This window comes from Anticarsia gemmatalis, chromosome 4 (genome assembly GCF_050436995.1).
Source record: "Anticarsia gemmatalis isolate Benzon Research Colony breed Stoneville strain chromosome 4, ilAntGemm2 primary, whole genome shotgun sequence".
Lineage (NCBI taxonomy): Eukaryota > Metazoa > Arthropoda > Insecta > Lepidoptera > Erebidae > Anticarsia > Anticarsia gemmatalis.
This window is the reverse complement of record NC_134748.1, coordinates 6,494,348-6,506,166: the sequence shown is the minus strand read 5'-3', so window position 1 is coordinate 6,506,166 and position 11,819 is coordinate 6,494,348. Positions and strand designations below refer to the sequence as shown.

The 11,819-nt window shown below is 34.8% G+C and overlaps 1 protein-coding gene and 1 pseudogene across 1 annotated transcript; one reads left to right on the top strand and one right to left on the bottom strand.

Moving 5' to 3' along the window:
* The first annotated feature begins 993 nt into the window (after positions 1-993).
* Positions 994-4,132, top strand: LOC142972318 (syntenin-1-like). Its single transcript, XM_076113333.1, has 4 exons — positions 994-1,375; positions 1,749-2,080; positions 2,204-2,467; positions 2,873-4,132. Exons 1-4 carry the CDS (start codon positions 1,154-1,156, stop codon positions 2,919-2,921), a joined length of 867 nt encoding a protein of 288 aa, XP_075969448.1. The 5' UTR covers positions 994-1,153; the 3' UTR covers positions 2,922-4,132.
* A 996-nt stretch (positions 4,133-5,128) lies between these two features.
* LOC142987850 (sterol O-acyltransferase 1-like) lies at positions 5,129-11,327 on the bottom strand (annotated as a pseudogene).
* Between the last annotated feature and the right edge of the window lie 492 nt (positions 11,328-11,819).

The following is an 11,819-nucleotide window of genomic DNA, read 5'->3' as shown; positions in this document are numbered from 1 at the left end:
ATGCAACTTTTAATGTTAGTATATAGTTAAATCTTTGATTCTGTATATATATATCTATTATATTATTATTGTATAAATAATAAAATTAGATAATGTGTTTTAAGCTAGGGTAATAATATAATATTTTTTTCTTTTTTAAGTTACAACACGGTAACTCAACGGTTACTGTGTTGTAACCAAGTTTTACCTATTACTGTGTTGTAACTTTGTAAAGATATTAACATTAGGGGAATTACGACACAGTAAGTAAGTACATACTGTGTTATAACTATGTTTCTTAGAAATACGTATAAAATCAGTAATACAGTAAATGAGATACTGTGATTTATTCAAGTATTTGTTGTTTATCTTTGAACAATATTTTATACGCTATCACAGTAACTGAAGAAGCCGTGTTATAATCAAGCAAGAAAAGAAAAATTAAAATCTATTCACGTTAAAAAAACACAGTTAGTAGTGAGATACTGTTATTTAATTTAAAATAACACAGATACTGTATTTTTTATTAAAAAAAATATTTTTTTTGTCAAAATACTGTGTTTTTATTTAATGTATTTCGGTAACTATCTATCGTACAAACAAACCGAAAACTTTCTCAAATAGCCCGCGGTCTCCTGATTCCAAAGAACTAAACAAACTATAAACACAGTAACTTAAGTTACTGTGTTTACATTTACGACGACAGAATTACTGTCAAGTACGATAGCGTTGTGCCTATAGTTTTATATCCATCATCTCGTTTGAAATTGGCATGTATTATGATTTCTACCAATTCTCGTGCTATTCTGGAGTAATGGTATCGGTCTTTGGAAAGGACTCTAGATTGATTTAATTCTATTTAGTATTATGTGAACAAGTTGCGATATTTTAAAAGCGTTTTAACTAACTCAATTTAACGTTTGAACTAAATTGTCACAATTTTACATGTTTAGTCGAATTGACTTTTTAAATTTACTCTATGGTAGGCGTTACTATATTAAATGTGTTTATCCCATCTCTAACGTCAGCAGGAAAACTTTTTTCAATTGGGTTTTTGTTATGATTCACTGTGTTTCTAATTAGTCATTTATATTGTGCAAACGTCCTAGTAGACTCTACGTTGCGTTATAGATAGCAGTTTTGTGTTAATCAAGTGTTGTATTTTATCGCCAAAATGTCGTTATACCCGTCTTTGGAAGATATGAAGATGGATAACATGGTGAGGGCTCAGATGGCCCATCACCAAGCAGCAACCGCGCCGTCTTATGCCTTGCCTCATGCTACAGCACCCAGCGCTCCTTCGCCCCATGTTTACCCTGCACTCGGGGACTACATGGGGCTGGAATTATCTTCTGATGTAATTGCGCTAAACATGCCCGAATACCAAATTCAGACAGTAAGATTCTTTTTCTTTTTGATTTGGGTAACTGGTTTCTTATCAGCAAATTAATAAGTGCATGGTTTTTGCCAAACCCGTTTAAAATATTATAGGTACATTATTGCTGACCTTAAACTGGAATTTTCCATTGCATGTAATTTGATATCTATAATAAACTACGCGACGCAAGTTGCATATAATGTAGCCCAACTCTGTTTATCTTGTTTTCGTACTACTTTCTAATAGGTAGGTGTGACATTACAAACACTAATTCATAATTAACTGGCTCAAGTTACACTATTAATTGTAATACATATTCAAAACACGAATAAATTACCTATGATAAAATAATGCTTCAAAGTGAGTGGTATTCAAAAATGTTTTTTTATAGGTACCCTCAGCAGCTGCTAGAAGCAATTTGATAGCACCTATATCATCCCAGTCGACCACATTGGCAAAGGCAACAGTCACACAGGCTATTAGGCCAGTTGTTCTGTGCAAAGACAAGGATGGCAAATGTGGTGTAAGGCTGCATTCTGTCAACAATGGTGTGTTTGTTTGCTATGTGGGTGCAAACAGCCCGGCTGCACTTGCTGGCCTGAGATTTGGCGATCAAATCCTGGAAATCAACAATGTAGCACTGGCTGGAATGACAATGGATCAATGCCACGCCTTGTTAAAGAAGGCATCTAACAATGGAATTACTATGGCTGTCCGTGATAGGTAAGGATATTCTTTGTTGTCTACTCATTGAAAACTGGCATTACTTTATTGTAATTGCATTGTACAATCTGTATACTAGGAATAATATCACAATATTTATGAGTAATTACTTTTATCTTTCAGGCCCTTCGAGAGGACAATCACTTTACACAAGGACTCCCTAGGCCATGTTGGTTTCCACTTCAAGGATGGCAAAATTGTTGGCCTGGTTAAAGATTCATCGGCTGCTCGCAATGGTTTATTGACTGATCATCAATTATTGGAAATAAATACCATCAATGTTGTGGGCATGAAAGATAAGGAGATATCTAAAGTAATTGATGCCAGCCCATCTGTTGTAAACATCACTATAATTCCATCCTACATATATCAACATATGATAAGCAAGTGAGTATTTATTGACAAAGCAAATATTATACTGTCTCTTTCAGTCTACATCCTGTAAAATGATATGTACTATGTATCAAAATATTTTAACATGAAATGGAATTTTTTTGTGGGTTAAGGAAGTAGGTACAGAAATGTTTTAGTTTCCTTATAAAAATTGTAGTGCTGGGAATTACCCGAAAAACATGTTATTTAAATTGATTGTTGATATTTTTTTTTATAATGAACTTTTTATATGTTCGCTTTTCTTTTAAACTTGGTGTCATTTAATAATATGACGTCAATGTAGCCTTATATGTATATACCTAATACATAATGTAGTAATTTACTCCATACATGTACATTACTGACAGCATGTGGATAAATGTATGTGAAATCATTATTAAATTATATTATTACTTACAGGATGTCATCGTCACTGTTCAAAGAATTGGACCGCACTCCTGCTGTTTAAACAAGTATGAAAAGTTACTGATTTTAGCAAAGTCCATCCAACACAATGCAACAAATTTATAAAACTATTCATCATTACGGAGAGTCTGATATATTGCACACATATAGGACTTTGCTCAATACATTAATTTTGATAAATACAATTTTATGTCACACATTAGTTTTACATTTAATATAAGTACACAAATTGGCACAGTATATTATGTCTAAATTTATCTAGTTGCAATGAATGTCATAGATTTTTATATAATTATTTCTATAAAAGTAAGTGTTCCCCTATACAATGATTAATGTTTATTTTATGTTAAGTGGATTATCGTTATATTTGTAGTGCTTTTAATAGTCAGTAAGGGCTGTGAAAGATGCCAATGTGTGGGTTAAGAATGTACTAACATGAGTGTGCCGTGTGAGATAGCTTTTTAAAATGTTGACACGGTGCTATAGCTATGGAAACGTGAGAAGTAGTGCTGATGGCATTTGAAGGCATTTACGTAATATTTTTTTATCTATCATGATACAGTAATTTTTAAATAATAGATATTTTATATTTTAGATTCCCTCCATAATTGTGATTATAGAGCTACAGTATGTTTACCGGCTACATTCCTTTATCCCCAATTTACATTCATTTCCATAGTAGGTTTTGTATTGATTCATTTCTATAGGTATATTTATGATTATACTTGATGTTAAGAAGTTACGAACTAGATTTAAACAGTTACGAGATTTATTTGTATTTTATGTTATTAAGTTGTGTGGCCATAGAATTTGATACAATTGGAATTGATTTTATTTTATATTTTGAACTAAAGTTGGTAACCCAACATGGGTTATATTTTGCCCCAAAAATATAATAGCTAGTTGTATAATACATATATGTAATCATTAAGTGACAAAGAATACTCTATACAACAGGATAACGAAATACGATGAGTATAAAAGCAATGGTCTCCTGCGACGACCTGTGACTGATATCGTAACAACATCAATTAAAAAAATATCATTTTTTATTCATGAGTGCCATTTCTGAGATCCGAATTATTTGTAACCCATTTTATTTGTATTATTAGTTTTACAAAATTTATGGATGTCTACATTTTCCTTAAAAATGTTCTTTGATGTAGATTTTATTATTTACATATTATGAGTACGTTGAAATGTCCGACTATTGTATTTTAATATTTCGTATATTCAATAAATGATTTTCAAAAGTGGAAAACATTTTAATTTGCTTAAAATTAAGTAGGTGTATTTTAACCTCTGTCTCTAATTATGAGTCTGTCTGATCATAGAAGAGATATTCGGGCACGCGATCCCATCTTGCCCAAGCCACTGAAGCCATTTAAAACTCCTTTCCCACCGCTGCGGTGTCCCACAGTCCCGTCCCCATCTATATCCAAGATAACTATACCATTAACCCGCACACACATCTCAGCCCGAATTAAAGGTAGGACTCCTAAGGAGCATTGACGTCAGGCAGTCGGCCGGTTGCAAAAATATCAGCCAAATCCCCTTTACTACATAGTTTTGAGAAAAAACATGTGCTGACAAAAAGAAGAAAGTGTAAGCTAAAAAGTACGTTTTCCCTATAATTAATATGCGTGTTAAAATAACAAATATTTAACTATAAAATATAAATAAAATAAAGAATTAGATGAAAACGCGCATTGGATTCTGGAATGTCCAATCAGGTTTTAAGACGACTTCGGGCCAAGACCACGACTTAGGTACGGTGTCGTTCTCTGAAGGCGGGCAGTTCTTGCGAGCGAAATATTCCATTGGTTATAGACTCCATAGGAGACCTAAAAGAAAAAATATTTACTATTTCCATAACAGCGTAGGTGCTTAGATTAGATCAGTTTCTTATGCTAAGCGACTAAAGGTATTTTAGCTTTGATAGCGCATTTGGCACACCTTGCAACTCACTTTCAGTCTTTTTCTTCAAATCTGTTCTTTCACAGCAGTCCCGTGAACCCCTTCCATTAGTTGTCTGATTGCTCGTCTGGCATTAGAACTGAAGAGCAATGCTACGTACCAAATATGTGTAGTAGGTATGTAGCGATTTGCCTATCTGTCCGGAAAAATCCGCCATTAAACATTTAAAAAAACTTACCATTTCCAATAAAGAAGCATTTGTAGGCATTCGGTTTACGTCACCTACTGTTTGTAGTGAGTGAGTGTGTAGAGTTAGAGTGTAGGTACACTCTGTTAGAGTGGTATCAGAATTACTTCTAGAATACTAAACTGTATTAAAAGTACCGGGTAGAATAATGCAAAGTCCAAACGATAGCGCGAAAATCACATCGTGTCGTACAGACGACACCTGGAATAAAAAACAACCGTTTACTTCTGTTATCCGTGTAGCGTGTTTATTTTGTGAAGGTAGATGCTTGATTCGTTAAATAACAAAACATTCTTTATGTCGCGTAATCGTATACGTTCATTGTTCCGTCGGCAAAGGTAAGATATAAGGCAGACGGTACAGCTACTGTCTTTCAGCTCGGGAAAGTTCCCTCTTATCTTGTCACATGCACGGCCGCTTGTTTGCGTCCGACGTTGGACTGGATTTTTGTTTATCTTTTGGTAGTTAAGAAGACAGCTTTTCATTTGGCTTTAAGACTGCTTTATTTATTACTGAGACTTATGCTCGCGTTTGGTAATCTGAAGATTTGTACGTAAATGTAATGAATCATAATTCCTTTTAGTAATTATATTGTAGTGTAAAGTCCACAGTGACAATTGTCTAAGTACGCACCGGGGCTCGGCTGTTGACCTTGTTAATATCTAATTAGAAGTCCGAGTAGGTCGATGCTCAATTAGAGTTGTCCTGCTAACGGGATCACGATCTTATATCTATCAGTTTGATAGATTATCTACGTAATTTGCTCCTATTCAATAAATCAATTAGGCAATGACGTTATAAGGATTATTCTTACGAAGAACACGATGAACGTTGACATTGGACGGCCCATTATAGGTGCCAGGGGAAAATATGTGTGATCCTTCAACCAGGAGTGGACTACACGGTTCCAGCGGCGATAATATTGTTAGAAAGTAAAACGTCCACCAGTCCTTAAAAATTGAAACAAAATTAAATTAGCCAAAGCTTTGTAAAATTGTACTTAACACCTTTATTTATTCTTCCCCGTAAAAACCCGTATATACGTAGGTACTATAGGAACGTATTGACGACGACTTAACCAAGAGAAAGAAAGCACGTAAAACATAAACACCTAGATAAGTTTATCTACGTTCATTCAACGTAGATAAAAATTATGAACAAATTTATACTGTTAAAAAAAATCCTTTAAATTAAGTAACATAGGAAAGTTAAAACAACATGTAACATGTACCACATAAAAGAGTCGGTCCCCAAACTTCAGCATTTCTGCCCAGGCGTTCAGCCATGCGTGAAGAAGGCAATAGAATCCGCACAGGAAGGATATTACGCCCGGGAGCACACATGCGAACATTCCTCGGACGACTGTGCCGGCCTCCACCTGTCACATGTGCACGCTACTCTAACTAAACTAGGTAGATATATGAAGTTTTCTTACATCGAATGTCTTCGGAAAAATAGAACTCACTTCAACAACATTACTAGCTCTTCCTTTTAAAAGTTTTGCTCTACCTACGTATTGTTTGTTTCGTACATTTATTTAAATGTTATACATACTTGAACACAAAGGGATGTTTGATTTTATTATGATTATGCAGACTGCAAGGTACAAACGCTGAAAATTGAAATGTTTAGATCAAATAAATACATTTTCTTGTTCGTTATTGATGAGTGTACCTACGATTATTTAAATTCAAATTGAAAATGTATTTTTAAATTGCTTGATTTGTAGTTAGAAGTAAGGATTACTGTGCTCTGCCGGAATCCGACCAGTAAGGCATGACGCATCTCTCCCACAGAAAACTGTAGTAAAATATAATTGCTGCGACTTCCGTTACGAGGCACAGTAGGTACCTACTCGGCTCCATCTGGTTTTCTTTGTTCTGTGAAAACATAATTGAATGCAAATAAAAGTTTAAGCGCAACAAAAAGTTTATTCGTAAAAGTTCGCGCTTGCACTTACTACTGCTGCAGCTTAATACATTATTCACTGTTTAATAAAGGGAATATCCACGTTCAGTTTTAATTCAGTTTTGTAACGAGTTATCCATGCATATTCTTGCAGCTAACATTGAACATTATGCGTCACTATGAGATATTGTGTGACGTATTTATCTACTCGTACCTACACGAGAGTAACGTAGGTGATGATTGTGTAAGTAGCTATATAGTATGTATATACTGTAAATTATTATGAGCAGTTAATGCAATGCGTCAGTATGTTGCGTTTGAATCGTACCCGGGAGATGTAATGTACCAGATGGTTGACCTTATCTGCTAGTAGATAGACAAATAGCCTGCCAAAGTGTCACGACTAGGTACCAATTGGTGCAATTCGTGACTACGCAGTTACCACTCTACATTGTACTTTATGGATATCTTTAATACATCAAGTGGCTTACAGCATATTACAGAGTAACATGTTCTGAGTGTAGAGTTCTGGAGTGGTACCAAATAAAGATGTGGCTCAACGAGGAATATAGGATTGCCTAAGTATGTAAATAAAAGTGAAAAATACGAAGCTTAACTGTATCGAAATTTAAAAAAATCTGTGATGACGAAGTAAGATGCTAGGTAGGTATGTGTTACGCAAGCCTAGCAATCGTCGATCTAGCAATTTGCTCCCGCAAATACCAAATCAGATGCCGTTGCGGAACTATGTGGAATTAATCCTCGCCATATTTAGGACAGGTATCGTTTCCTATTATCGGTTAATACGTTACGTCAGATTATTGGGGCATTCATTAAAACATGAAGCCCGTTGTATTATGAAGCGTAAATGGCTTCATGCTATTGAATTTTAGATTGAAAGTTCTACTAAATTATGTGATTTAAATTTTAAATAAATAGTCGAAACTAAAAGAACATGTTTGAGATAGGAATCAATATAAACAAATATAGACGGATAAAGATGTTATGTAAAGTTTATTATCCATCTGTACGTTATATCAAATAAGTTCCTTTGTCTGACGTGTTCACTAAATTATTGGTTTCTTACCTGGGGTAGTAGGTAATCCCTGTATATAAGGGGCGGTGCGAATAAGAAGTACGCGTAGTGCTGGGAGGCAGGCAGAGGAGTCTTTCCGTTGAGGCAGCGAGGACCACACGCTAACACTAGATACTATCTTCATCATTAATCGGAACTGAAATAAAATTATACCATTTGAAAAATGTAACAACAACAAAGTACACAGTACTACCGAATTTCGTGGCGATAGGTAATATCTACCGTCGTGTTTTATAAGTAGATGTTTTTAGATACAAAAATAACCATTTAAATCTACTAAATAGGTACTAGGACCAAATATGCGGATTGTCTATCTAGTAGAAAAAAGGTTTATTTACTCCTACTCCCGCCCTAGGAATACAAAGTACAACCAGACCCGAAACAATTATTTGTGGATCGTACAAGACTAAGTACAAATAATTGTTCCGTGTGGGAATCGAGCCCACGACCACGACGTAGCGGTAGCGGCGTGGCGACCTAAACCACTGCGCCATAGAAAATTTCACAAAGGTAGAAGATATTATTATGTGGATTACGAGTCGTGTATGGATTGATGAGTTTAAATTCCTGTGTTATTAACATATAACACATTGTCAATACACTGAAATTTGGTTTAACAACACGTGACGTTATATTCATGAACCATACGGATTATCCAGATAAATATTTATTAAAATCTGTTTCCATTCGAAAACATTAAATTTACTCCTGAAAAAGCATGAACATTCTGCCATTAACAACATAACATTAACTTAGTAGAACACAATTTCACACATTTACCAAACCAGGTAATTTAGAAACTTAATTAAATTCTTTGTTCTTATACTGTAAGGCTTCAGAGTAACTCAAAAGTTAAAAGCTGACTGTATCTTGTTGAGTAAATTGAATAATCGTTGAAACAATTAGTACCGACGTAATAAGACGTAACATTTACCTTATAAAAGAGTCGGTCCCCAAACTTTAGCATCTCTGCCCAGGCCACAGGCGTTCAGCCATGCGTGAAGAAGGCAATAGAATCCGCACAGGAAGGATATTACGCCCGGCAGCACACATGCGAACATTCCTCGGACGACTGTGCCGGCCTCCACCTGTCACATGTGCACTATATTCTCACTAAACTACATATACAAAGTCCTTTTACTTCGAATGTCTTCGGAAAATAGAACACATTTCAACAACTTGCTAGCTTGCTACTTACTATACCTAAGTATTAATTTTTTCGTACATTTATTTAAATATTATACCTACTTGAACAGTAAGGGATGTTTATGCAGGGCAAGTAGGTAGGTAGTGTAGGTACCTACCTACTTCAGGTACAAACGCTGAAATGTTTAGATTAAATAAAAAAAAAATTTGTTTGTTATCGATGAGTGTACCTATACTGGGCTCCATCTGGTTTTCTTTGTTCTGTAAAAACATAATGGAATGCAAATAAAAGTTTAAGCGCAACAAAAAGTTTATTCGTAAAAGTTCGCGCTTGCACTTACTACTGCTGCAGCTTAATACATTATTCACTGTTTAAGAAGAGAATATCCACGTTCAGTTTTTAATTCAGTTTTGTAACGAGTTATCCATGGACATTCTTGCAGCTAACATTGAACATTATGCGTCACTATGAGATATTGTGTGACGTATTTATCTACTCGTACACGAGAGTAACGTAGACGATGATTGTGTTAGTAGATATATATACTGTAAATTATTATGAGCAGCTAATGCAATGCGTCAGTATGTTGCGTTTGAATCGTACCCGGGAGATGTAATGTACCAGATGAGAGGGTTGACCTTATCTGCTAGTAGATAGACAAATAGCCTGCCAAAGTGTCACGACTTATTAGGTAGGTACCAACTGGTGCATCTTGTGACTACGCAGTTACCACTCTACATTGCTGCCGTCTTTTAACTTATAATGCTGTTATCTACAAAAACAATGTTTCGAGATATTCGCGAAAAGGCGCGAGAAAAGAAATATGAAAAATGCTGTTTCGTAACTATCTGGAAACTGCGATTTGAAATATCTTTAGCAGCATCTGGAAACAGCATTGTATATTTATTTTCTCGCGCCTTTTCGCGAATATCTCGAAACATTGTTTTGTGGATAACAGCATTATAAGTTAGAGAACGGCAGATTGTACTTCATGGATATCTTTAATGCATCAAGTGGCATGCAGAATATTACATAGTAGGTACATGTTTTATATGTAGAGTTCGAGTGGTAACAAATTAAAAAAGTTTTTCAACAAGGAATGTAGGATTACCTAAGAATGTAAGTAAAAGTGAAAAATACGAAGCTTTACTGTATCGAAATTAAAAAAAATCACTGATGACGAAGCAAGATGCTAGGTATGTGTTACGCAAGCCTTAATCAGTCGTCGATCTAGCAATTTGCTCCCGCAAATACCAAATCAGATGCCGTTGCGGAACTATGTGGAATTAATCCTCGCCATATTTAGGACAGGTATCGTTTCCTATTATCGGTTAATACGTTACGTCAGATTATTGGGGCATTCATTAAAACATGAAGCCCGTTGTATTATGAAGCGTTAATGGTTTCACGTAATTGTTAAATGTTAAAGTTTTGGATTAAAAGGTTTTACTAAATTATATGATTTGAATTTTAAATAAAATGTAAATGGTAAGTCAGAACTAAAAGAACTTGTTTGCGATAGGAATTAATATAAACACATATAGACAGATAAATATGTTTTGTAAAGTTAATCTTTCGGTACTTTATTTCAATTAGTTCCTTTGTCTGCCGAGTTCACTGAATGCAAAAATATTTTTTTTTTCTGGGGTAATGATCCCTATATATAAGGGTCGGTGCGAATAAGAAGTACGTGTAGTGCTGGAAGGAAGACAGAGGAGTCTTTCCGTTGAGGCAGCGAGGACCAAACGCTGACGCTACTGATACTATGTTCATCATGAACCGGAACTAAACTGAAACTGAGAAATTATACCATTTGAAAAATCTTGCATATAATAAGATATGTATTATATGCAAGATTTTGCATATATCTACCGTCGTGTTTTATAAGTAGATGTTTTTAGATACGAAAATAACCATTCGAATCTACAAAATTCTAGGACCAAATATGCGGATTGTCTATTTAGTAGAAAAAAGATTTATTTACTCCTACTCCCGCACTAAGAATACAAAGTATAACCAGACCCGAAACAATTATTTGTGGATCGTACAAGACTAAGTACAAATAATTGTTCCGTGTGGGAATCGAGCCCACGACCACGACGTGGTGGTAGCGGCGTGGCGACCACTGCGCCATAGAAAATTTCACAAAGCAAGATATTATTATGTGGATTGCGAGTCGTGTGCGGATTGATGACTTTAAATTCCTGTGTTATTAACATATAACACACTGTCAATACACTGAAATTTGGTTTAACAACACGTGACGTTATATTCATGAACAATGCGGATTATCCAGATAAATATTTATTAAAATCTGTTTCCATTCGAAAACATTAAATTTACTCCTGAAAAAGCATGAACATTCTGCCATTAACAACATAACATTAACTTAGTAGAACACAATTTCACACATTTACCAAACCAGGTAAATTAGAAACTTAATTAAATTCTTTGTTCTTATACTGTAAGGCTTCAAAGTAACTCAAAAGTTAAAAGCTGACTGTATCTTGTTGAGTAAATTGAATAATTGTTGAAACAATTAGTACCGACGTAATAAGATATTATCAAATAACTTTGATGATATTCATTATAGTCTAGGTACTTCTTGTTCCTAAGTTCACGAATC

Coding starts and splice junctions, on each gene's coding strand:
- LOC142972318 (XM_076113333.1), top strand. CDS start 1,154: ATGTCGTTATACCCGTCTTTGGAAGATATGAAGATGGATAACATGGTG. Junction 1,376..1,748: donor CCGAATACCAAATTCAGACA/GTAAGATTCTTT, acceptor GTTTTTTTATAG/GTACCCTCAGCAGCTGCTAG. Junction 2,081..2,203: donor ACTATGGCTGTCCGTGATAG/GTAAGGATATTC, acceptor TTTATCTTTCAG/GCCCTTCGAGAGGACAATCA.